The sequence below is a fragment of the Varroa destructor genome, unplaced genomic scaffold (assembly GCF_002443255.2).
Source record: "Varroa destructor unplaced genomic scaffold, Vdes_3.0 BEIS01000003.1, whole genome shotgun sequence".
Classification (NCBI taxonomy): Eukaryota; Metazoa; Arthropoda; class Arachnida; order Mesostigmata; family Varroidae; genus Varroa; species Varroa destructor.
The window spans coordinates 32,797,705-32,825,651 of record NW_019211456.1 but is presented as its reverse complement, the minus strand read 5'-3'; the positions used below and the strand labels follow the sequence as shown (position 1 = coordinate 32,825,651).

At 41.4% G+C, this 27,947-nt stretch overlaps 1 protein-coding gene and 1 long non-coding RNA gene across 20 annotated transcripts in view; one reads left to right on the top strand and one right to left on the bottom strand.

Moving 5' to 3' along the window:
- Positions 1-27,947, top strand: part of LOC111247409 (metabotropic glutamate receptor 5-like) — a 302,423-nt gene that overhangs the window by 272,479 nt on the left and 1,997 nt on the right. For 14 of the 19 annotated variants that reach the window (XM_086983471.1, XM_086983477.1, XM_086983469.1 and 11 more), the window contains 4 exons: positions 13,902-14,272; positions 20,829-21,133; positions 22,581-22,715; positions 27,476-27,751. In XM_086983471.1, the coding sequence (XP_086839597.1) occupies positions 13,902-14,272; positions 20,829-21,133; positions 22,581-22,715; positions 27,476-27,751 (1,087 nt within the window). Of the gene's footprint in view, positions 1-13,901; positions 14,273-20,828; positions 21,134-22,580; positions 22,785-24,028; positions 24,510-27,475; positions 27,752-27,947 lie in introns of those variants that run through there. The other 5 variants (XM_086983479.1, XM_086983481.1, XM_086983483.1 and 2 more) reach the window with 5 other exon arrangements.
- Positions 366-7,142, bottom strand: LOC147756840 (uncharacterized). Its single transcript, XR_015323632.1, has 3 exons — positions 6,748-7,142; positions 2,888-3,064; positions 366-734 (listed from the first exon to the last, which is right to left on the bottom strand). It is a non-coding gene; the product is annotated as an uncharacterized LOC147756840 (long non-coding RNA).

The following is a 27,947-nucleotide window of genomic DNA, read 5'->3' as shown; positions in this document are numbered from 1 at the left end:
GTCCAGAATAACTGCAGTGGAAATGTACATGTTTTAATTAATAAAAGCTGATGAAAATTTTCAAAGGACGCACAGATTCTGCGTAAGGTGTTTGAATAAAGACGTTTACGTTAAAGCGTGTGCATATCTGAAAGAAAAAATATTTGCTCCACGTTTCTGGTTCGAAAAAATAGAACGGCTGAGTAGTTTTTTTTTACATTTATAGGTACAGCCTAAATTTTTAGAAATAGTGAAACTCAGATGACTCAGACTGTCAAATCCGAATTATCGAGTATTTCATCTGAAGTTGACAAAACAAAGCATTCCAATCTACATGTTAATATTCAACAATTTTATATAAATGATATCTCTCAGAGGACCCGAATAATAAACTTGTAATTCTCAAGAGGTGCGTACACACACACACACACACTGTAGAAAGTTATAAACAGTATCGTAAAATACAGAGATGAAGGAAACATTTGTTCATAATTCATTTTCATTTGTGTTAGACTAGCAATCCGTAGGATAATGTGGACGTTTTCGAACAACTTTTGACCAGAATCTAAGTCTCAGAACCAGCGGAACGTTTTAACACCGCCATAGCGCCGATAGACATGATATTAAAACTGCCGAACTATTCGGGTATGTTTAGATACCGCCGTTTCGAAATATGCGTATTGTTCTCTCGCAGGCTTTGACCAACGGCAATAAATGTCGTCGCGAAATTACCCCAGGAAACTGAGCCGAAATACCTGAAACATTACAATGAGTATACACACTGATAATAACTCGAAACTCGGAGTGCGTCCTATTGCATTGAACCATTAAGTAGATGCCTATCTTAAAACTCAGCTCAAAATAGCCTGAATGACCCTTACAGTTAGGCATACGTACAATGCCTCTCTAGTTGCACCCCTAAATCTCACGGATCATGTATGATATATGGATATGCAGTCTGTTTATTTCATCTATATAGCAAGAAACTGACAGTGACAGTTATTTAGTAATAATTTTTTTGTGATACATGGTAGTACACTAGAATCGATCGAAGAAGACATTGTAGTGTCGGTGATTTGCTCGGCTGATTGCCGATAGTCATTCGGGGCATTAATTCGCAGATCTGATCTGTCTCGTTTTATAGGCCGATCTATCACGCTCTGGCATGATGTTTCCTCCGCTTTACATCCCTGCCGCCTTACCGGAGCTGCGCCCAGTAACAAATTATTGAGCTTTCCTTTGATTTTAGCAACTGCTGTTGTTGCTGCTCCATAGTTGAGTTCTACTCCTATCCCACTTGTCTGCTCTATATCGGACTACATCAAAAACATAACACTTCTCAGACATAATCTTCACAGCTGGCTTTGCCGACCGGCGTACTCAGAGATTTGCCGCGCATGAGACTACTCGAAGGATACCATCCTAATCCTCACTACCCCACGTAGCAATGACAGGCCAGTAGGAGAGTGAAATAAAGATAATGAAGGAAGAAGAACAGAAAGGAGTTGATGGATGGGCTTCGTGAGTTCCGCAGACACTCGATGGAGCCTATAGAAACGAGATAACGAGATGATATTTAGTGATATCAGAAGTACCGTTGATTGGCAGGCAGAAATCTCGACCGTACGAGGCAGACAGGGGGCACCTAGCGGAAAACAATGAACGGGCAACAATAACGTTGGGGGTTATGAAAGCAGCGGAATAGGAAAAGAACGAAGGAACTCCTTGTCTGTTTCGTGCTACGGGCACAGTAATCAGCTAATACTAGCAGTACGACTAGTACTAATACTAGCAGCAGCAGCTAATGGCAGTCATCGATTAGGTACAACTGGGGTTTTCTGGCATTCCACTAGTGCTAGAGTTTGCTGTGCGCGCCGTCCCTTCTTCCCATCTATCTAGCGGTTGACAAGAGCTGTTGCAGTTGTCGAAACAGGACAGTAGTATTATAATATCGAGGTTCAAAATGAAGCCCAAAAAGAGGCGACAGAGAGGAACAGATGAAACACCGTGCGAGTTCCTGGACATATGAGCGACACGGACGCACACCTGGCTAAGGGGCTCTGTATGAAGTGGATTCGACAGAAGAAATAGGACAAACCTTGTTAGGTCGGAAAGCTCGTTTGCGTAGAGTCGTGAGAACGGATTCGGGTAGACAAAAAAAAAATGCTGAAAATCTCCTCAGGCGTAAGGCAAAGACATCAAACATCCTATATTACTGCGTGCGTAGGAACTAGGAAGGAACGCCAGAAACGGAAATCATGATAGTGATGTGGCAGTACCTCAGTTTGTGGCTGATAGTGTAGTGTTTGAACAGAGAGGGGCCGCTGGAGATTGACGAAACGTAGAGCCACTATATATTGCTGTACTTCATTCTATCGTTGTTGAGGGGAGGAGGGACTGACAGCCTCTACCGGATCCGATCCAAACTCGACGGACATTTGCGTCATATTTGATCTACATAAAGTTTAACCAAAGTCAACACCTACCCATGGAAATGAAAACCCACTTTGCTGTAGGATGATAGACGCCACAGTATACAAAGTACAATAAGAAAGAACTCTACGACAGGTTTTTAGGTTGCGTCTACGTCCACAAATAGACGTATGCAAATTAAAAGCAAACTTTAGTAGCGCTTAGGTGAGTTGTCTCTTTTATGATGAAACAACAATGCATAAGGTGTTCCTGACATATTTCCTATATAAAAAAAATGACTTATTTATCGACAGAAATTAGATGGTATTTATGTCTTGTTGGAAACATTTGAAGCCGGAATACCTTATCTCTTCTAATTAGAGGCTCTATTTTGCCCACATCACATTGCTATACGACCAGGTAACCCGGCGCACATTACTTACCCGTTATTTTTAGTAATTATATCACGGAAAGTCAAACCTCTCCCTATAATTACCATTTGCAAAACTGTGAAATCTGACAACATTTGACGCCATCCACCAAAACATAGCAACAAACTGCTACGATCTGTCTGAGCGATAACGTTCATATAGCGACGAGAAAAGCAGGTCGACGGAAACAAGCCAAGATGAGATTCCTTTTGCAGCGTCCACCGTCTCCATCCCGCCATCCCCTGCATTAAATATGAATATGTTGACATTGCTGAGAATCATAAACGCGTTTATTTCCATCCAATTTATTAATGAATATTTTAATTAAACAATCCAATTAAAGCAGGCAGTGAGAAACTGTTTAATAAAAAAAAGTCGCGCAAAACGCTGACAAAAAATATCCTCTTTAATACTGACAACGATAACCGGAAAGCGCTGAATCATATAGCATCAAAGCTAGAGACATCTATTGCAAGGCATATCCACTTGACACGTTTGGCTTTACGTTTTGGAAAGGCAAACAATTGGTAACAGATAATGCGGCTTACCTTTCCTGTTTATTAAGGACGTGGGATATCCTGCTATATTAGTGGCCCAATCTTAGACACACGCTAAAAAAGAGTTAGTCCCATTTTTAGCCTCGAAAACTTAAAAAAGTGGACCCATCGGGCTTATTTTAGGCTACTACCAAGATCATTGTAACCGTAACTATCAGCAGGCAGATAGATACCCGATCACTTGTCTGGAGGCATCAAAGACCTCTTCCAATATTCTCCAGTCGGACCTAAAAGTATTGCTTTGTAAAGAAACGCCGCTTATAATCTTCACAGTTGACCCGAGTTGACCTTTTCGAAAACCCGAAGAGATTAAATGTTTTTCGGAAGTCAAACTTTGCGCTCAAATAGTGCACTCTTCTTATGATTTAATTATCTTGATAACTTGAAGGCGTCGTTTTCAGTAAATAACATATGAAATATATTCGTCCACCTTTTTTCTTACGAAATTAACTATAGTTAATATAACTTATCTATATTCGAATGGAATAATGTCACACAAATAATTTAACTCATAGACAAATTATGAAGCGATCTTTGCTACTGCTGCTCTTGCAGCATGTGGGTGGTTCATGGAACTGGGCTATGCGGAACGCGAGGGCTTTGCGCGAAGTGCCTATTATCACTGTTTAGCAGAATAACAGCAGATCGTAGCATCCATTGTTATCGTTTCGGTTTTTAATAAATAATTGTCCCGGGGCCCTTTACAGATTATCCGCTCATTGCTTAGAGACACATACTACAAACGGTTATATACAGTACCATGTTCGTCACCAGAGTACACGTTGATTATGATGACATTGATGAAACCAGGAGAATCCGCGGGCGGGTGGGCGGCTCGGAAAGCTGGACTCTCAGACGACAGCTTGGGCCTTCTTAACTCTGTGCGGCTCAGTTCACTGACTGGAATTAGAATCAAAATGGCGGCATATTACCGAGCGTCGGACGAGCCGATCTTGCCTGCGGCGACGGCGACGGCGACGGCGGCGGCGGCAGGGACAGATGCCCGGGCCCCATTTGCAAAACGCCCCGGTGTCTGCTGCTCGGCAATCGCAACTTAGTAACGGACTTAAAGCAAGGGACTGGCGCGACTTTTAAAAAAAGCTGCTCTAAACACACAGTCCAGCGACAGCATCGCTACAAGGGATAAGTATTCGAGAGAAATCTGACCATGTTGATTTTTCTAGTCACAAAAAATACAATTGTCGCGGGTCTAAACTGCATGTTTATCGTAGTTGACGCTATTATTAGTGTTCACTAGTAAACACGGAACGGCAAAGAGGCCGAGTAACGCCCTTCTGAGGCAGTTCTAGAGCAAACAACAACAATGACAATAGAATAAAATCATCCGGCGTATGGAAGCGGCACTTTTTCTTTAAGTCACGTGTTTCGACACCGGTTATTTAGGCCACTGTTCCAACGAGCGCGTACAACATTTCGAAATGCGGAACAATGCATATGTATGACCAGTTTACTTGACCCTTCTGTCCTACTTCTATAACAAAGGCTATTCTTTTCTCTGTTTCCACGTTATCTCAGCTGACCTGGCCGATATTGATTGGTTCTGATAGGTTCAAGGTTAAAACGCATAAACTGTTAAGGCTAATGTGTCTGAAAATGTACTTTGTCTACTAATACCAAGTCCCTAAGCTGAGCTGAGTGAGCAAGTTCTGAACTTAGCAGCCGCTGGCTAGCACTTTTAAGCGCTGATCCTTACCGAAAGTCTTATAAAAGATATTGATCTACTCCGAGACAAACTTTGAGTGTTTGGTGAACGAGCTCTGTTTCTGATCAATCGGACGAGCAGGGCCTAGAGGCATTCTCCAGATTGATATCAGTCGAACCGATCATGAAACGAAAGAACCTCTGAATTGCTCAGCAGTATGAAATGGTTACAAGGATTATGTGAAGAGAACTCACTAATGTATATATACACCAACAAAAAAGCCGTAATATAGTCCCCGAAAGCTATGTCACAAAGGTTCTGCCGCCGACCGTTAATGTAATCCCATCAAAATTCGTCGGTTGTACTTAATGGAAATACCTATACCCACTAACATGTTGGAACCCATATACACACACATCGCTGTTTGAAAAGAAATTACAACATTGGGTGATTCAATTTTTTTACAGTATCATATTCACTGCTGTCTTTTTGGAAGTTTGCTCCCTATGGCTGAAGCCTTCCAGGTTCATTAACTGCTTTTTTCTGGAGGTCGTTAGTGGCGGAAATGCTTTGTGCACAACTCGCGTACTCTAGCCAGGTGGTATGGAACTCTAGGCCTGCAGTTTCGGGCATAGCTTCCTTGATAACTCGAGTAGACCACGCACTAAAGAGCGCTCTCATTTAGAGGAGTATGTGTATAGATAATGTTTGCTAGGAGGAAACAGAGACGACCGGAAAAGCCTAGGCTGGTTACGCATCAGCGTCCACTACTATCTAGGGAGAGAGAAAAGGACGGAAAACGAGAAAGAGGATCAGGGAGAAAATAAGGAGCTCATTCCACTATGTTCGATAGACCCAGTACGTGTCTGGGTTTCTTTTCGTTTTTTTTTTCTTTAAAAAAACGTCACTTACAAATTGACAAATCTTGAACCATTTTTCTCTAAAATGTAACATCATGAGGACCCATTATTCAATGGTGGGGAAGGTCTCTAACCTTTCCTCCAGCTCCCATCTAAGATCCACTAAAATTACGCACGCCCAAAAACAGCGCTCGATCGAGTCACGGACACCCTAATTACAATATCTACAAACGGCCTCAGGTATCTTATCCATAAGAAACCGGTGATCCTCCAAAAAATGCGTGCTCACTGAGCACTTGTGTCAAGCAGGCCGAATTTTAGTTGTCTGTACGTTTTCGTGACGCACATACTTATATCCTTAATTCGTTCGTGTGATTTTAGCTGCTCCCGTCTGATGCTGCTGCTATTGTTCCCACCACTGCAGCGTTCCTCTTGTACCTCTGATATCTTTTTTTCATCTTTTTCTTAAGATAGCTTGCTGTTCGTTCATGCGCCAGCGAATCCTATGGGACTTGCCTAGCGATAATCGTTACTGTATGGAAAAAATCATGCTCCTAAATGTTCTGCTCGCCCGTATTGCTATTTGTTTCTGTGTGCTTGTAAGTGTGGCATGGTTTACTTTCTGGCACTATGCTTTTTGTGCGTACCTGTTTCGTACAAAGCAACTGATTCCATTGCCGAAGCTAGAAACTTTCAAGGTTTATCCTTATGACTGTCCAGGTTGGACAAGACTAAGTAATCTGTTAAACGCTTCTTCACAACGTGTGGTCTTATTATCCAGAATTGTTTCCAAATTATTTTGCAAGATCGTTTATACCATGTAGTTTGATGCTTACATCACCTACCTTCTGTTCCCCAATGAGTATTACCGGCTGCGTCCTTTCCGAGGCTGGTTCGAAGCCATGATCGTTGACGTAAGTGTTTACAATGTCACAGGTATCGTGTTAAAATTTAATACTGTCTCTAGTTACTACTAGCGCTGTTAGGCTATCAGTAAAAGCCATTAGTTTAGCTGGGTCTAGATAGTTTTGTCGCAGGATGTCATCACATTTCATATTCCAGAGAAGAGGGCCCAGTATTAAACTCTGAGACACTCTTCTAGACACGGTACGTGATGCCGCTGTGTATTGTGAAGCTGTCATTTAGGTAACTCTCGGTAGCCCTACAGTGCAGATACGGTTTAACGTGTTTTGCTTCATGCCGTTCTTCTGAGAGAGATAAACGCTCTTTCTAGTATCGAATGCCGCTAGTGCACATAATGCCCTTCTCCATTGTTTTTTTCTATCTATCTATCTTATACCGTGTCATTTCCAGTACCGTTGTGGTAATATCTATTGTTGACCTTTCCTTTATAGATCCAAACTGGGTGGTTTCGTATCGTTTCCTTTGATCAGTGTGTTTCCTATTTAATAAACATATTGGCTTGTCTCTACAAATCTGATTCACTAATACAGAGTCGGCGTATTTCCAATGTGCTGGAAATGATCCTCTCGTCCAAATATCATCCGTAAGCTTAGCGAATAGATCTACACTCTTTCCAATTGATCTTTTGACTAACACTGCCCGAGCTCCATCCTGCTCTAAGGATTGCTTCGTTTTCAAAAATTTAATTTTCAAATAATCATACGACGAATCTGGGTCACATCGATCGCCGTTTCTCTAGCTATTATTAGGAAATAGTTCTATTATAACCTCTGCCGCAAATATAGGAATATAGTTAGTTAATTATTTCGTTTGTGAATATCTAATAGGCTCGCTTTTTATACGTCGTCATTTAACTTACCTGTGAGTTTTTCCCGATGTAGTAACTTGCTGGCTAATGAATTTTCTCAACTATATCTAAGAGCTTGGAGTCTGGCCGGTCGAACTGCTAGAACGGTAGCATTCTTCTTATTAGCTATTTTTTCCAATCAACACAGAATCGATATTTACCTTTATTGTTAATATTCTACCGGGATTTTTTTTAGAGAGCTTCCTGAGATTGCCGCCCACTTTTTTTGCGCTCCTCCTTTAAGGTGAGTAGCACTGCGGTGGTGTTTTGTATTGCCGAACCCTCTAGTGACTTATTGATATGTTCTATGATCAACTGGGTCGGTATTTATCTTAAAGCAGAAAAACGATGTATTTTATTAACGCAGCTCTCGATGCTGTAATTTATATAAAAGTAATCAGAATCTTTTTTGAGATAGCCTAGCATATCACATTGTTAACGGCCATATAGTCCTCCAGATCGTTACACTGACGCTTTACGTGCTTGTTACTCAAAGAAGTAGCAGGCCTGTCCTAGCCCCCTAGGGTTATAATCATATTGTTACGATTCCCAAAGTCGCAACTTACCAAAACGGACAAACCTAACGTTAGGTGAAAAGTATGCACTTACAATCCGTACGTCCCTAACACAATTTGTTGCTACTGGACGTGATAGTTACGTTAAAATCATCGGTGATAACAGCTGTGTTTCACCCCACCACGAAGTATATGCTCAGCTATACTTCATATATAGTGCTCAGCCAGTATACTTACCTTGTGTTAACTTAACCCATCTAAATTGCCTGGAGAAAACCGATTTCCGTTATTTGCATATTGGTTTATTTTGATTCCGAAGTATCCACTGGAGTTCTTTTCTATAAGCCTCTATGTTTCATGTCCGTCTGGTATCAATTTTAGCATGAAACGAAGTGTGTTTGTGTCCGGCTTCGAACCTAGAAGCCTTCAAACCTCTCTATAGGCCGGGCAGCTTAGGTTGTCCGTTTGGCGTTCGTCCGAACCGCAGTGATCGGCATTCCTTCACCGCGCGTATAATACTTTGTTGCTTTCGTTATGTTCTGAGAAGTTGACTGGCTAGCGTCCGTATTTTAAACCTTAATTTGAACAGAGTTTCCAGAACACCAGCTTCTCAAGGCGCTTTAAATTGGCCCGTGATAATTTTGGCAATCCGAATGCCTTTCAGGTTTTTGACAGGTTGTTCTCTTTCGAGGGACAGTTCTCTATCGTGTCAGTTCTTTGTTTCCTATTATCGTGAGCTCATCACACCCATTCATAATTAGTCATCAATACTTGACTACCATTTTGCCCTCGGCTGTGAGGTTCATCGCAGCCGCCACTTGCGAGGAGAAGCAGAAAATTTATGTTTGTTTAACGCGGACGCATGATGTACTCTGCTTGCAAAATGTATTGGTTTCCATGGATTTATCATTGGATGATCCATAGCGTAATTTTAGTGCGCGGATCACGTCCAGAAGACGTGCTATATATTAAATGAGCTCCTTGTAAACCTTCGATTCAGCCTGATTGTTAGAAATGTGAGGTATAATAGAACGTATATCTAATTTTTTTTTTGTGTTATAATTTCTGCTTCGTAGATCAGAGATTTTATTAACTGTTATTGGATTTTTTATCTACCAGGTTAGCCGACATAAAGAGGCTGGTAGTGGGGGGTAGGTGGTTCGATCAAATTTTTCGCGATTGAATTATCTCATTTCTGAAAACAGTTAATTTGTCTTGGGGTGTTTATGGAAAAATGCTGCCATGTAGGAGGCATCACTGAAAAAGTGTACTATTTAGGCCGAAAGCCTGATTTATTTAAAAGCCTTTATTTATACCAGTCTATGTATTAACATAGCCATCTAGAAAAATTCGAAAGTATTTACGATTCTGTACCTGTGATCATAGTCGGTTTCGAACCGGGTGCGTTTTCTTTCTGTAGTAGAAATGTGATATAGTAAAAGTTTTATTATATATATATATATATATATATATACGTATAATAAAATTACGCAAACGTGCATGGACTAGCTAGGAGAAGCCAGCACTTTCATCATATAACTACTAGTAGCTAGTGAAGTCTCGGAGTCTCAATGCCAGGGCGACAATTGCTCTTACCAGCATTTTCTGCTGCTTTAATTTTCGAAGAACATTTCTACTGCAACATAGCCGGCTGATCTTGTTTGTCATGCGGCCGTCAGACTTTCATCGTTAGGCACTTTAGCTATAAGAACGGTGAACTCGACGCCAAAAACCGGTTTCCTAACTATTGACGACATCGGCTGGAGGCATCCTATGGCGCGCAGACGTAATACGCAGAGCGTCCGACTAAACCAGCTTCTATAGCTACGGCCATAGGTGCCATCAACGCTCATGTGAAACATATGCTTTGTCGCTTGCTGCCATCTAATGTTTAATGTGACCAAGCATTGACGCTGCTGGTACCCCGCTTCCCTCTGTACGCTCATCTTATCAAGGCTCTGATGACCGTCTGTAACGTTGCTGCTCAGCAAAACTTCCTTGACTCGCCGCCGTATCCGTTTTCCCGTTTATCTTCTTCCAATGGCGTCATCAAGTACGGGCACCGGCCGTCTCACTGCTGTATTCTTTTCACGAGTTGGTTACGCCTATCGATCCACCATATTCTGTACTGGATTACAGTACAGGCGCCATTGCTACGATTCCAGATGATTTGTTAGGAACACTGCCGACTCTTCAGTTCTTTTGGTGTCCCACAACGATGTCGAGATGTGGGGCTGACTCAACAATTGCAGCACTCTACTAACAGGCTCACTTTTACAGAGCACTGTCTATAGTGGATCCCGTTTGCGGTAGAATTTCTCTGCTGTTTCTGTAGCGGTAAATAGTCACTGGTAGTGGGGGGTAGGTAGTTCGATGCTCTAAATACCATAAGGAGGCTAAAGTTGATTTGGCCAAATAGGTTATATATAATATAGGAAACCTACGAGGCCCAGACAAGCGAACAGTCGCTTACCAAATTTATTCGACTTGGGCTCAATATTTTTCGAAAGCGGCCAAACGCTGGGCTCTGATGGAGAATGCACAGTCAGTGGTGAAATGGAATGTAGAATAGGGCAAACGGAAAGGATTAATTTTCCCTAATGCTAATGCCTCTGCCGCCTTCACTATAATGGTTTGTTGATACAAAGATACTTGGACTTGGAGTGGGAAGACGGCAGTCAAGTTTAAAAATACGGCTACTGGCGATTAAATTTACTATAGGAGAAAAAACAGGATATTATAAATGACATGTATATTAGTATCTATTAGTAAATATATATAACAGAACCTGCATAGGCTCAACCTAAGAGTACTAGAAAAAGGTAAAAGAAATTTTTTATTTATATATGGCTAAACAATGAAAGAACTAAATATATAGCGTTAAGGAAGCTGCTGCAGCTGTTAGGCACTCGAAGACGACTCAGGCAAAGTAGAAAACCAATCAAACATGCTGTTCAACGGCCAGTTTGATAGAGTGCCACACTAATGTACGTCGTTGTATGTTATTTTAATGTTTGATGTCCGTTAATTGCTGGAATTGCTATAGGACACGTAAATTATGAGCTAAATTATTAATTTTTTTTTAAAAAAGCTTCGTTCCGAACCCAGTTCCTTAAACTTAAAGCAAGATGCTCTTAATAACACATTAACTATATTAACTTGATGCATTAGCTTGATGAAGAATAGTATATAATAACAATAAATAACTATCCATAATGCGTATCCCTTATAGAGGTAAGTATATATGCATACAAGGCATGTACCTTCTGTAATCCTTTTCAGTTACCTCCGTGGCTTTAAGCAAGAAATCGAGTCGTACATCTGATATTTTTCATTTGCCCATGATCATTTCATGCCGGTTTATGGTTAGCTTTTCGCCTTAGGCCTCTTTTCTATCACATCATTCATTCATTGTAGATTACTCAAGAACAACTAATCATTTAGGAAATGTTGAAATTCAGACCTACACGTGCTGTTGCTGTTGAACCTCAGTACAGCCGACAGATGAAGTAGAAATAAACAAATGAAGCTCTCTCCTCTAACGTGACTTAGACTCTTTTCTTCAATATCAGCTGAATTATGTCTGCTGATCATAGGCTAGTAGTAGGGGAACAGACGTAAAAGACGTAGAAAAGGAACGTGAAAAACTCTGACGGGAGTGGAGGGGTGGATGAATGGCTAGCTGTCTGCAGCTAGAACAGGAACTAGAAGTTCGCTGTTTTCGCGCACCGCGCAGTCTTAACAAATGCTCCTCTATAATCTCTCACCAAAGAAGGGCAGCCCAGGAGCATTAAAAACAGCGTTTGGTGGATCTTGCTAAGAATTTGTCATACCTCGCCGCTAATTGCATTTAGTAGGCATTTGCGCTACCATAAGGTAAAGTACTTAAAGCCAAAAACCCGAAAGTAACGGTGATCGGAAAAGAGAGATTTTTTTGTATTTATGTTGGGATAACGGAATAGAAATCTTGATGGGGAAACCATATATCCAGCTTACAACGAACAAACACGCGCAGTACACGAAGTTGCCCTCGTATAATAGAATATAACCAATATAGCGCTTTTTAAAGGCGGAGTATTGCCAATGCATATAAGATATTTAGAACTAACATCTTACATAATACAACAATATGGCATAAAATCAGCTCTAAAAATGAATTCGTATCTTGGCGGGAAACAATCCCGCTGCCCCGGTTGCTGAATTGTGAGCGTTCATTTGCATTTTGTTTCTAAATATGTTTGGTGAAACATTACTACAGCTATTCTATTAAGGCTTTCGAAGTTGGGACTAAAAGTCTTGCAACTTCGGTGACAATAAGGGGAATCAATGCTATAAAGAACTGCCTTCATGTACGAAAGGCTCTAACGCGATACTTCAGGTTTTATTTTTATACATTAAGAGTGACATACTACTGAGTCCGTCTACCGGGGCATGGAATACGTGCAATGAATGATAAAGCGACGATATGTCCAATTTCATGTGTATAGCACTTAGGCAGATTGAGTATAGGTGTCTGAGGGCGTGCCGCAGACGAGTTTCTGAAGGCTACTTTAACGTCCGAACAAAAAATACTTCATAAAAATTTACCTTGAAGATATATCCCTCACAAAAGGAAATAAGAAATTTTACTGGCGTGCGTCGATCGCAAACAGTTACGTTGTGAAATAGACCCGTCTTTTATATTTAGGCTCAGTTGAACTCAGTCTACTTGCGTTGAACCTTCGGTTGAGCGTTCGCGCGAAGAAGTTCCTCAGCCCTGATAACTTGGCGATATTTCGGGAGCCAGTTGTAGACCGTTTAAACCAATGCACAATTGACTGATGATCCTACTTGTAAATAAGCGTGCCGCGATCTTAAATCTGGAAGCTACGATATGTTAGAGACTATTTGGAGCTTATATTTTGCTATTCTTTATTCCATTATTTGAAAATCCGCATTTAATTCGTATGAATAAGCTTTATCAGCAACTAACCAGTACGTAGGGTTATCACATACAAGCCGACGTAGAATACTGAGTGTAAAGTTAAGGATTATAGTAATGTCAAAGAAGATGATTGGCATCTACAAAGGCGATGCAAAAATTCAGATAACATTAGTTTCGTTAAAATCACGCCTCAAAGCGAGGTGTTAGCTCAAAGTCTGGCCAACTTCATTCCTCTCAATGTTTTGAGTTTCTTCAGTCTTGAGACGCGAAAAACAAGTTTAGTTGGCGAGCACAAAGTTTCATCACACAGTACTGCAGGCCTACTCTGCCATATTTCCAGTAGGAAAATGGGAACTTGCTATTTAAAAAAGCTGTCTTTAGCCCTTGCTTTAGTACCTTCTGGCCTTCGCTGCAGAAGTTATTTGAACCTTTTATCTTGCTGAACATCATTGCTATTTAGGTTTGACCGGTTACTTAATACGGAAGACTGTATGGAACTGTGAACTTCAGAGTATTTTGCCTCCGGCTAGAACTCTGTCCCACCTAGCTTTCAACTTTTACCTTTAATACGCAGGCAAGTTTCAGATAGTTATTATCATGCTATTATCAGCATGTCGGAAGCGCCATGACCTTAGGACAAACGCAGCAAAATTGTGATGATCCTTTTAGGCCACCACATATCTCGGTTACTATATAAGAAAGCAATAACCTACAGAAGATAAAAATATAAATCGTCGCTAGTTTCGAAAGCTTCTGTATTGCTATCATTGTTTCCTAATTTATTTGCAGAAATTACAGTGGCGAAACGTCCGGTGGCGCACAAAAAATTGGCGGACGCACTTCGAATCCACCCGGTCAACAGCCATCGCGACCGCAGCAGCGCAAGAAAAATCTCAACATCTTCGAACGTTTTCGGGTGTCTAAACAGGACCGTATAGCGGCCTCGGTGGCGCAACACATACGCGCTGTCCGAGCTGCCGAGGCTCTTGACCGTAACACGCGATTCCGGCACTCGCAAGAGCCGCTGTTTACAATGGACGCTAAACCTCCCGGTAGCTCTGCGGGTGTGGGAGGTCCAGCTGGACATGGCGCGACTGCTGGGCCTCGATTGCCACCTCAGCGAAGCTCTTCCTGCGGAGAAGATACCAGTCCAACAGGTGGTAAGTTTCGCCCTATATTCAACTGTCTAATGCTCAGTAGATTGAGCTGGATATATGACGTTGATGAAGTAAAGTTATGCATTACCTATGTAACAACATGTTAGCGGAAGTAGCAGAATACGTTTTGATTTTAGTGCGCCTACACGTGCAAATGGTACAAGCATCGTATTATAAATGGATGTATACGCGTATACACATAGAGCGTTAAATATGACACAGTAATGCTTACGCATGCTGGGTACTATGTAATGTCTCTGCAAAAAACACGTATTAGATCGTACACACCTAACATATGCGTAGACATTCTGATTGGAAAAAACAGTTCCTTTAGGTTGAAGCCTGCTATTCTTGCTTTCTCTGCATGTGAACGGTGAAGTAACATACTGCATGTGCGGCCTGCGGTGTAACCTTCATCTAAAATATGTTCTAATCTTATTAACCTTTTAGGGGTAGCGTTCCACGTGGTTATTTGTAGCGAGACCTAAGCAGGTTGAAGACAACACTTAGATATATGTAGTCTAATACCGCAGTCGTTGATGCTTTTATGATGAAATTTCTTCAATTAGTAGATATCATGTAAATCCCGTTTTTCGGTGGACCTTATTGACGGCCAAGCTCGACATGCTGTTTATACGTTGTTGACAACGTCGACAATGAGTTCGACTACCTCTCATAGGGTTTTCGTAAAAATTCCGTGCCTGATATAAAACTCATATTTGTTGCGCTTTGGAGTTATACAGGCAACTAGCGTGTAGACGTCTGACACGTGCCACAAATGATTCATTTACCTTATCGTCATATTCGGAGAGGTGCAATTATTTAGGACGGCTTGGTTTTTGGCGCCTATCTGCCCCTGAACGATTACTCGAAGAAGAAAAAAGAGATATAATTCAATTACGCATGAAGCTTAGCCGAACACTACTAGTTGGTCATACGTACATACGATATCATAAGGGCTGTAAAACGCTGAACGACGCTGGGTTCCACTTAGTTTGAGTGCTGGCGTAAAAAATGTACCCTAAATTCGGATAGGAGGAACAAGTGCTTCATTTGCAATAGCCATGTCGGTTCACGATATTCATAATTTCGGTAAACCTGAATTATTTGTAAATTGACCATACTGTCGGACATGTCAGGTTATTTGGTACCGGTCTTCGCGTAGAGCGTCCAGGCCACGTCAAGTACCCATAGAATCATAGCACAGAGTAAGTTTAGCCATCAAAATATCCAACATTCAAAGTAACGTAAATCTCAGAAGCACGGAACAGCTATTCTGGTGTGGCGGACTTGGAAGCAATAAAGAACTTGTTCATTTGTAAACCGACTGAAGTATAAGCTTGGGACAGAGGCTCCGTAATAACTGGCACTAAACACAAAGGTTTCATACGAAAAGAAGAAAAGGAACAAATTTATTAAGCGATCCTATAGCTTGCCGAAAAGCTGTTATTATAGAAGATCCTTATATTACGTACTTGTTTACGTTGATAAAGTATTTTAAACAAAAATTAACAGTAACACCTGAATGTGTTGATAATATCAGCGTGAGTAAACAATGTTCAGCGAATAAAAACTTTGTAACTTTACGCTAGTAAAAATAGTGAAGTATATAATTACTCTAAAAGAAATCTAAGACATCTATTTTATTCAAAAATCGAAAAGGTAGAATTCATGCAGACTCATAGTTTAAAGATTATACCAAGTTTTGTCTCTGACCTACAGTCTGCTCATACGTAGTACAAGCTAGTATGTCAGCGAGGCAGCGTACCGCTCGGTAAGATAATTCTTCTTGTAGGTCTCTGTTGTTAGATATCTAATATATGTAAATTCCCGATCACTGATCTTCTTAAAGATTTTCAAAGGACTTGGTTGAAGAAACTTTGTCAAGCTCTCTAAACTTGGCCTTTGCAGTACATTTCAGAGGCGAACTTAAGCCTTTATCTCTAATGCTAGGTGCCATGATTAGTCTAGGAAATATCAACGCATACTAAAGCCTATTGACGGTGTTTCATCTGAACTAACTAACATTGGCACGCGGTTCAGGAAAGCACGTTGTTCGTGTGACAAACCGCAGCTACTTATAGGAAAACTACATTGTGCTGTAGAAAATTGTTACTGAACAATTAGACTGAAAGGGTTACATTAGCGTTGGGTGACTTGCTTTTTTAGTAACTTTTCCAAATCGATAACACCTTCTTGCATATCCACAATTTCCTGCACCGCTGCTTCCTAATATTTTCGTAATATATGCTGGGTTACTCTACGACACTCAAATAGCACGTTCCTTGATTCCGTTCGATAACTACAGCGGCATCGACACAGTGACACACTTTTAAACATGAATGTAGGCTTTTCACTTTTTTGTATAATACGTTTTTGCTATTGTAGTCGTTAGCACAGCAAAAAAGTTAATTGAGGTTAGTAGACCCCATGGACTTTTTCGCCCCTGGTTCTTTCAATATCAGCAGCGCACTGGTTGGCGGGCAACGTTCCGCTGAGAGAATAACTAGCGCTTGACGCCGAGCGTAAACGGATATTCGGTAAAAAAAGAAGGAGCGACAGTGATTAGGATTATAAGTTGTATTGCGGGTATCTTGCTTCGTATTGGTCTTAGTGTGCTGTTTCAGAATTAATTGCGTACGCTGTGGGTCCTTTAGCGATTTATGTAAAGCTACCGGAACAGAGTTGTCTTTTGATGTCCATCATTTTATCCGATCGACGCCTTTTTTAGAAATGTCGTTTCTCCGCACCAGTTTCTCCTTTGCCTTTGCCTTGCATTTCTGCCTTAGAACATACCCCCTGAAACTCTTCTTTATCATGAAATCTGCTGCTTGCCGTTGCGCTCGGTGCCTATCCACTAATAAGTGGCGAAGCTTCCGTGTCCAGCTAATACGTTCCTAAATTTGATTCGTTGTTCCGAGTTTTTTCGTACCGGTTTTGAAGCCTGCGACCTCCGGTCGACGGAATCGTTTATGCTCTTTATACGACTTTGTAAAATAAAAGTTATGAATCAGATATCTCTTGACTTGAATATAGAAAGAAAGAAAGGAAGCAAGGAGAGGGTGGCGCCGTCCTCATCTTTATCACCGCGGCGCTGTCGTTGTCTTACCACCCGTTGCTTCAATTGGGACATGGAGCGTTAGAGTTGATTCTCGTAGGTGCTTCCAACAGCCCGGTAGGCTAGAACACAGCTGGGTTGTGGTAACAGTAACACTAGTGGCAGGAGATGACGCGGCAGCACGGAATACAGGAAACTGGCTGCTCCACATGATTTGAACCCATGTACCATGCTATCCATACCGATGAAAACTCAGTTTGCCACCTTTCCTTTTCGTTTGAACGAAGGGCAAATCTGAACGTAGCTCAGGCCTCTCGATTACTATTGTTAGCTTCCCAACAGTCGATCAAACTCTATTGATTCGTCGCGGCATCGAAGTTTGGACCATAATAAGCCATGGCGTAGCATTGGTGGGAACTGCTAGGTTAACGGTCGTTCACAGTAAAAAAGCTACCACCACCATTACTCATTAGTATTTCCAAGATGCGTATACACACACAACTACATACATAGACTATCTGTAAACAGCGGAACTTCTCCTTATTTACGAACTTCTCCTTCGTTTTTCCTTTTTTGTGAATGCCTTAATCCCTCGTAGACAACGGCAGTCCCATGAACAAAGGCATCTAAAATGAACCACAGCTCTTGATTTACTGATGTATTTTACAGACTGACGAACGACAAACGACCACTTTCGCCTAACCGCTGACGATATTGCCATAGTCTAGTTACAATCAAATGTTAACAAAGTCTTACCACTTAGTAGTCAGTTATTCCAAGAACAGAGATAAACAAAACGACAGTTGTTGTAGAACTGCCATTCAGACAAACTATGTTGATGGCTATGCGACCTCTACAATACACTGCGTCATATTCGAATGGCCCAACCGATGCCTCTCAATCAGCTGCCAATAATCCCATGCATCCATAGAAATCTGACAATGTAATAACCGCTTTCCTATCGACAGTACCACAGTTTTCTGCTGAAGCTTGCCTCTTGCATCGTCATTTTTTTCATTTCCCCTAAACTCGCTTATTATAGCCAAGGGCAATCCCTATCAACTTGAGCTTGTTTCCGTGCCAGAGTGAAAAGACACAAATACGCTTACTTTCGTGCATATAATAGGAAGCTGCATATGCGGACGGGCTTGTACATAGGGCTTAATCTGCAACCTCCTGTAACGAAGCTACCTTCAACTCTCCGAAAAGCGTTAGACTAGCTGTTCTCAGCTGGCTTTTGACACTATAACCGAATAGGCGCGTGTATCGCTTCTTGTGTCGAAGTTATTATCACGACAATGATGCGAACTAGAATAGAAACAAAGGAAAGAAGAAGAAAAAAAAAAGAGCTGCAGGCTAATTTCGCCTATTGGAAGGGTATCAAATCCGTTGAGGACAAACGTTCAGTGTGCGATGGAACATCGACACATATAGTTAAAACTGGATAAACCTGGATTGTGAGTACAAAGTGACATCGTCCGTATTCGTTTCGGTCCTCTCTCTTAACCGGTTGATTTCTTATGATGAAATTGTGTCCATCAAACTCTTTAGAATAACATGAATGCAAAATCAGTAGTCACAGATTCATTAAACGTAAGTTTTGGCTGTCCACTAGTTTTTCTAATCTAGAGCTTTTCTTGCAAACTTGAATCAAGAATAGTAACTAAACTTGTTTAGAAGTATGAGGCTTTAAATAGCTACACGTGCCCTTTTGCCAGCCATGGGTAGATCCTGCAACTCAACGTAGTAGCACGTCTTGCGCTGCTCCACAGGAAAGCGTTGTCCATTTGATTTCTACTCACATTATAAACCGCAGGTAACACAGGCAATCGAACGATGAACTTTTCCTTTAACAACTCCGCTCTAAATAAACTATAGTAAGAGTAGAAAACAAGGTTACGTTTATTAGAACTTCGTTTCCACTAGTGTAGTACTCGGAGTGAACAGCAGCTTCTGCAACGACAACGTCAGCAAAGGCACATGCGGTACCCCCTTCGAACCCCTGCACCATTGCTGGAGCCGCGTGAAGTAACGAGCCAACTGCACCGGCTTGAGCGCTGTTTAACCTGGAACTTGGCTAACTGAATTAGTGGCTTTTGCCAACGTCTACGTCTACTTTTGGGGCTTGGATGTGCCAGTATAGGGGCATTCCTTTGACTGGGTAGGGAACTTTTTAACTCCTCTGTGGGTACGCTCAAAGTTTCTAGGGACTATCTGCAATCTCTTCGTGGCCCGATCGATGGGCAGTGTACAATCAGAGCCAATAATCGGGTAGTCTCATTGAGTCGAGCCTTGTCTTTAAAGATGATTTTTGAACACAAGAAACAAGCTTTAGCTAGCGGTGGCTTTTCGTAAGGATCAGCGGCCGAATCTTACTTATCGTACTGTTACTAATGTTATAAATTTTTTCTTAATAGGAGCACGTAGATAGCTCGAGCTTTTGGCGCTGCATCGCCTCCGTATGGCGGGCGAAGAAATTTAAAAATGAGATAAGAAAATGAAAACACAATCCCCGGATCCCCCTTGCTTCTGTTATCTCGAAAGTCTGCTACTGCTTTTGCTATTTAAACTGTGTCAGATATTCGCTATATCGGGCCGGCACCGAGAGTACGAAATGTTATCGTACCTTCAACCCCCTGGGCAGTTGTCAAAGCGTTGGTAGAATGTTGGATCTCATCGGGGAACACCGGAAAAAATGCACCGTAGAGGTGCGTGAAGTCTAGGATATATGCAAATAGAGTATTAAGAGTGCGCTTCAAAGATCGCGAATTGGAACGAAGGAGAGCAGTAAAGCGTCAAACGGCTCTTGGATTTCGGGTTTACCAGTTTCGTACGTGCGCAAGCATTTGAAGAGCTGCAAAGGCTGAAAATGGGACTGGCCGCATAACAAACGGGGCGATCTAGTTTGTGAAAATATTAACATTCAACTAACGGCTGACCCTTGATTTGATTGAATATCGGACGTGTGTCTGTGTGCTCATGTAAATAAAAAGGTTCGAGAGCATGCTTCATATCGGGGATTATAAATGAGCATGTTTTTCAGTTTCTTCTACTTAGCTCTCATGTTTTTGCTTCTGACACTATGACTTTTCTTTGGAAGGCTGGTCTTTTTTTAGTAATGCATATAAGTGAATAAAAAAGTGATTGACGGAACACAGAACATACCTACTCATATAAGCAAAGACTTGCAGAAAACAGGTTAACATTTACACTTTATAGAAGAAATCAAATCAAGAGATCTGAATGATATGGACCGGCAATGATGACTCTACAAGACATTGAGACCATAATGAAGGCAGTGTAATAAACGTATCCTGTATACTTAATCTTTTATCCTAACATAAATAAAAAGCTTTCCTACGAAAATAGGTACTTTAAGAAATAAAGGCTTGAGTTTTTATGTTGATTTGTTCTTTGCTCTTGTGTTTGTTATTCGACGGGCTATTACGGCAAACGCTCGGCACCAATCGGCGATTGTCGATAATGGGATCTTACCCATAGCTCTTTCCAGTGGTGGAGGCTCAAGGAAGCGCATGTCGTCCGCCCAGCACCGAGATCAGGAGCACGTAGACATTGGCTGTCAAACGACTGATGATCTCGTCGAAATGTGGCTACCTTGTTTACGGCGTCGTATAGTACGCCATTCAGGTGGCGAGGGAACAATTAGCGGAGGCGCTTCTGCTGGTGATGATGGTGTTAACACCGGTGACGGAACCTTTGCCGGATCGCCGGACCACGACGACGAAACGATAGCGACTCTACGACAACGCAGCTGGAGTACTGATCCGAAAACACGACAAAAAGAGGTACTATTGTGCACACCCATTATTTCACAAACATTTCACAAGACGACAGGGTAGCTAGTGCTTCTACACATAGATCTGTGGACAGAGCTGTGATTAATTAACTGCGAAATGAAAAACTTCGATTATGAAAGGTACAAATACAATTTACACAGATCCATATATTAATGTCTTAGATTGCGGTCGAAACATTGCTTGCAAACGTTAGATATGAACTTCCACGTACGCTATTGTTGCTCTCGAGTAACTATCGAATACTGTGGACCCCTTCATGCTCCCATACTAATTTTTTTTTAATGCCATTATCTTTAGTATTGTCGGCGTTTTCCCTGTCCTAAATAGGAGAAGCCTATTAGGTGCATAAAAACGTCAAAAGATTATGGTTACCAAACAGCTCCCTGTTAAAAAGTAATTAGCTGAGAAAATACGTCCCTTTTAATCATCGATATTTTGTAATCATCAGTAAGACACGTTTTCCTAAAAAACAGGCTTGTTTTTAGGTGATTTCATATTGCATAATTCTGGGAAATTTAGCGGAAATAAGCCTATACTGTTACTTGTACGGGCTACCTAAAATGCGGCCAAGCATTGCCTGGTTGTTTAAACACGGCCTAAAATGATTCGATTAAACTGAGGCATCTCTTTCGTTTAATATTCGAGTTCAACAAATAAGATGACCTCAACGAGCTGTCGCTAACATCTCCAATTAATTCACCGTTTTACTGCTGCCCAATAACAAGGCCCAGACAGCCCCAGCAATATGTGAAAGAAAATATGCTAATACGGCAAACATCGTTGCCAGTCTATTGCATTCTATTATAAGGGATGATTTACGTGCACTTCCGTTTATAACTGTGATACTCCGCGTTTTATAAAAACGACATATTAGAACAGTGAATAAACAAGAACCATTTACCTGTCTTCGCCTTGTCCCAACATGGCTTTTCCTTGAACTAGACAGAACTAATCGCCTTGATACCAAACACATCAGAAAGGTGGCAGCGTAACTGTAGTGACTTCATATAGACTTTACCTGTCTGCGGCTATAGGGGATAGGTAGCTGCCGCCAAATGTGAAGGAAAAAATAATAATAGAAGATTCTGCTGCACTTTCAAAGGCTTTAAAGAACTTTTATAGTTGGCGAGCTTCAACCAGGCTCGGTGTTCCGTAGTGACAATTTTACAATCCGGCAGATAAGTTATTTTAACTTAAATAGAAACAAACCTTTTTTTTTTTTCGATGAACAGGACTATCCTATGAGCGAGACATTCAACGTAAAGAGTATTATCTGTATTGTGAACCTTTTTTTAAAAAAAGGCACTTGTGTTTGTTAACTCGAAAAATAAAGGTGAGAATGTGTTGAATCCGCGCCTGAACCAATTGCAAGACTGAAATAGTGCGAGCATGATCAGTCTTTTACAGTCAACAAAAGTGGCACACGATATTGCAGGTGACTGAGGTACGGAAGCGTCGAACGCGCGAATACTCAATGGATCTCGCTGAATTGGATGAGCTGACATGCCTCGAGGACCCGTGTGAGGATGATGATGCTACAATCGCAGGCGACGAGGAGGTTGTATTTACGGTAGGGAAACCGACCGAAGATCCTCAGAATCTAACTAGAACGTCGAGGACGTTGGTGGCTATTGAAGATGTGTGTCATCGTGAATGCAGTTAAAATTTGGCGTTTCGTGACGTACTTATTACACTACCATGATGGAACATTTGCGGATTATTAAACAGGACTTCGTGTTTCCTAAAAGATAAAACATTAATGAGTATAGTTTGAATAGTATAAACATTTTTACAGAATTACACAGTCTCACGGGAGATTAACAAAGTCTTCGATATTCGTTATTGTGCATATTTATTTTCATGGATTTTTCACTTCTTCTTTTTTTATAGTAAAACACTGGTTATTATCTAGATGCACACATACTTTGTTAGTTAAACCTTTGTTAGTCTCCGATAGGACTGTGTCATTGCTAGAGCACTCAAAATATATGGCAGGACCTCTTGACATCGAGCTAAAAACCGCTATTTCGAAATTCCACTATAGTATGTTCTTCCTGTTAGATAAAACGATTATTATGTCTTATAAGGTCAATATGTCGCTTGAATATCAATAATGTGCTGCCAGTGTATCGCTTTTTAATTTCTACTGTTTGTCCACAAGCAAAGTTGTCTCGAACATTGAGAACGCATAATATTTAGAAAATGGTTATGATTGGAAATATATTCTATGTAAGGGATTTTGTGGCCATAGGTCGAACAAATTGTATCTTAAATGTTTCGTATTCGTAAGTAACCACCGAAGATTCCTCACAAAATCCCTTTAAAATAACTCCCACCTATCTTATTACGAAGCGGCAAGGTATTGTCTCTTAGAAATAATTCCCTCAGGTTAACTATCCCTATAATGGAAGGAGACCGAACTTTTGGGAAAAATATGGATTGTTAGCGAAAAATTAAGTTCATTTTCAACGCCGTTCTTATCTTAAGCTATCATATTATACTAAACTAAGTGTAGATATGAACTCACATGCCGGTCAACGCAGTAAAACAGTATAAATTTTACATTAGTCAAAATCGGTGAACATTTCTGAGTGCGACGATTGGCACGAATCAAGATTAAAATTACAAAAAAAAAAGACTAGTTCCGGTTTCTTCGAGTTTTACGAGTACAAGTGCCATTTCATTGGGATCCTGTCATACGTTTAAGTCGTTAATTTACTCATATGCTTTGTCGAATGGGTTTTTTTACCATTCTGGCCATGCCATCCCCTGAACATCCCCCGACATCTGATGTCAATCTCGTGCTATCTGCGAGTTCACGAATATTACCTTCGAGGTAGTCCGATCACGTTTTCGTCATTAGCTAAAATATTTCCTCCACAGCCGGAGGAACCGATGTTTCCGAAGGGACTGGCTACCGTAATGCCTCCGTGGGCCTACAAAACGGCCAGGTTCTAAAAAGCGAAACCTTGAATGGACCCACAGTACCTTGACGACGAGGACGTCGCTTTAATCACTGGTACCAAACCCTCTGGAATGACATAATATTAAGAAGACATACGAGTACGAGAGGGAAATACGGCCTTGCCGTCAGTGATTCGGCGAGAAAATCTGGTGAAAAGAAACCCCATTGTTCAGCATTACCACATCACACCTAACGTCGTACTGTGACACCCGGACCATGAAGATTATGGAGCAAATAGAAAACTATCGTCACGTGAGACAATTTCTGGTGCTCCCTCTTTCTTCCTGTTTCAAGGACTGTCTGTGTTGGCGTAAGACCAACTGCTGCCTCCCGCTTAAACTCCGCTGCTCCACAACTGTCAACATCACTGAAGCTGCCACATAGATACAACGCCTCAAGGTATATTCTGGTAATGGTGCCCGGTCTATAGGGAGTTGCGCGGCAGCTTTCCTTTTCTAACCCTCCTACCTCACGCCTCCAAATAGCCAGAAAATTACGAACTTCTTTGCTTTTCTCTCCACATATCCATCTATCTCTATGTCGGATGTCAGCAATCTCTGTGCATCACCATGCATCATTGTAGAATCGAGTAATGCCGAATGTTTATGTCCATACAGGGCCGAACATATATAACCTCATTCACTCATACCTAAGCAGCGATTTGATCGCCATATGCGCCAGAGGCACCCGAGCAGCCGTTTGTGGCACCTGAAGTAGCATAGTGCGACGTCTCCCGCGGGCTTGTAAACAACGTTCCACACGGCCTGGCGGACCGGTACTTGCGGCATGACCAATGGTCAAAGCACTCGGCTTCTTCAACGCCATCAGTCCCTAGTAAAGCACAGCCATTCGCACTTCTAGTCGGCTCATGCTATGTCTATATAGAATTCATCCCGCAAAATGGCACATAGTAACAGTAATAGTCACTGCAACAACAGCTCGGATCGCCTAGCTTCAACCTACCAACGTAGATATTGTACGTTCTGCATTTCAGTTAATTGTGTCTCATTATGTGATTAAGTGCGCTTCTAAGTATCACTATCGTAAACCATGACTGGGTCTTGTAAGAGGAACACAGCGACGATCTTATTAATATTTATTGTTGATTTTCATTTTTCGTGCCCAGGAAGCTGTTTTTGCCAAGCGCTTGTATTATTATAGTAATATAGAAACATCTTGCACCGAGGAGGCCAAAGTGGGTTGACAAAAGCGCCATAGAACGACCCAATTCAACCACAATCAGAATCCTCACAATATACCTGTACTATTTGAAGCGGGAACAGAATTTTGAGTAAGGTTAAAGGAAGAACATTTTTAAAGAAACAATATATCTACTTCATATTTTACTGCTCTTTAGAATATTTGTTTAATTCTTGTTGCTTTTTCGCTCGATAAACCTCTTCGTCTTCAGGACTCTGATTTCTATGTAGGCTCTTTCCGCATTCTAATTTTTGGCTTTTGTCCACTATGTGTAAACTTGTATAACCGTTGATGCAAATACTCCGTGCAACAATACGCGAAGCTCTTATACTATACGCCTCAAACGCATCGTGAATAGGAGCAGACCCTTTATAGACCTGCTTCAACTATTTCTGCTATTCCCCAGCAGAACGGCCGAACGCCAGTGGCGCGAGCGTTGCGTATCATGCGATGATGTTTTGAAAAACGCGGCACGCAAACGTAACATTCATTTGGCATTATTTTCATTTCGTTCTTTTCTCGACTGAATCCGCTCTTCTGAATTGCCATTGGTTTTTTCTAAACAGCTTCCGAGGGGTCCCTGAGCCAGCGACTCAGCTGCGAGCTCAAATGCGCGAGACGGAGCTGGATAATATGCACGATTTTCTATCTTTTTAGACACGCTTGACTGTTAATAACTGCCAGAAGTTTTTATCGGTTTTCTCTGTAGCTTCTGTTTTGTGACAGTTTACCTGTCCTTCAAGTTACGAAGCGTAAGTATGTTACGTGTCTACGTCAAGCTTACTCACAATTATTGTGATATCACAGTTAATGTGATATAAGGAAGATCATTCATTCATTGTTGACGTGTACTACGTGTTGCTGCGATAGAAGAGGACCAATCATGGCAATCGCCAGATTTCGCCATATCTAACATTTGGAAACGATCATTTGTCAATATTCAGGGATCTATTGTGACCCTGTTCCTGCTGTGATTGTTGATGACGGCATGGCTTCTACGGACTAATAGGTCTTTCGTCCCCCTTTTAGGGTTTACGCAACGTTTTTTTTTACGTGATGCTTTGTTGATTGCATCCCTTCCTCATGACACGAGCCGTACAAATATAGCCTCTTCTTTTGCCGCAACTTCTCCTCGCTAGCGTTTTGAGCAACTTTTCTACCCTACTTTGTGGCCAAGGTTCGGTTATAGGGACGTTCAGCCATGCAATCATAGTACCTGTTTACGCACTTCCTTTAAAGCGCAGTTGACGTTTATCGCATTAAACCATTTCAACAAGTAACGTCACACGGTTTCCTTCAGAGTGAGATACGTGAACGCCTGTTACACTGTATTTCGGAAACTCACTACGCTGTTTTGCTACCACACCACATGGCATAATAGTATACATGTCTTTTCGATACACTTTCCTTAAACATCGAGGCAATCAATCGCATCCACCAGCCACAACCACGCTTGACTGACTGATGGAGTGATGTTTGATTTCTATCACTAATAACATTGACTAATTATCCCACTGCCTCTCTAACGTATTCCCTTATCTCTTCCCTTACTATAATGCATAATAAAGTATAGTTATCGAGTAGTTTGTTAGCATATTAATTGTTTCTAATTGGCTGTAGTGGACATACGAATGGTAAGGTCAAAACGAGGAAAAATGCCTTATAATATTAAAACCATGAAGTGACAATGGATTTCGAGAGTTGGGTAACAACGATCTCAACGGCAGCGATGGTGGTGGCGGTTATAACAATGAACTAGCACTTCCTTTTTCCAATAAAAGAACCTTATTTTATTTTATTTTATTATGTATGCATTATTCGATTTTTCCAATCAGCAATAATTTTGCCTAGTGATAAAAACATCTCGAGTAGCAGGCCTTAAGCAGCACGCTTCCAGACAGGGCTGCAGCACGACCGCATGGTGATAGTATCAAAAAAACTCTTAATACAGATCTTATCACTGTATCTTACTGATAGAGATGATGAGGATGAATGGCTACAACTTGTAATGGTGATCATAATATAGCTTGAGTAACGGCTTCTTGGGTATAATATGACGCTCTGTAGCAAGGCAACAGCAACACCGATTTGGTTAGAGGAAAATTGTAATTCGATTATCGCTAACGTGGTTTGCGTTCTCGCCTCCGTTTCGGACGTGTTTGCAGACGGGTCCGGGCCAGACGACGTTCATGCCGTCATGTTCCACCCAGAAGGATCGCCGCGATCTGGGTGTCCTCTCCAAGGAAAACAGGACAGCAGTGCTGCCTTTACAGCTAGGCTATGCTGGCGCCGTGGGTGGCACGCGAGGCCGCACTGAAGAAGGACTCATGGAATCGTCGATCGTTGAAGAAAGCGTTAGTTCCAATGGGGACGAGTCATCCTCAGCAATCTACAAGAATATTATCATTAATTTAGGGAGCCCCTCGTGTAAGACTGCACAGGTATGTTTTCGTTCAGCGATCAAAACGAGAGAACAAGTCTATGTTATGTAAATAATGCTGAATGTTTTAATGGCGTCTTCTTGCATGCCGAAAACGATATAGCGAACGATGATAGTTGTTTGTAAAGAAAGATACGCTATGCTAAAATCGATGCTACAGGCTAGTATTGCACAAAAACAAACAACGGAACATTTCC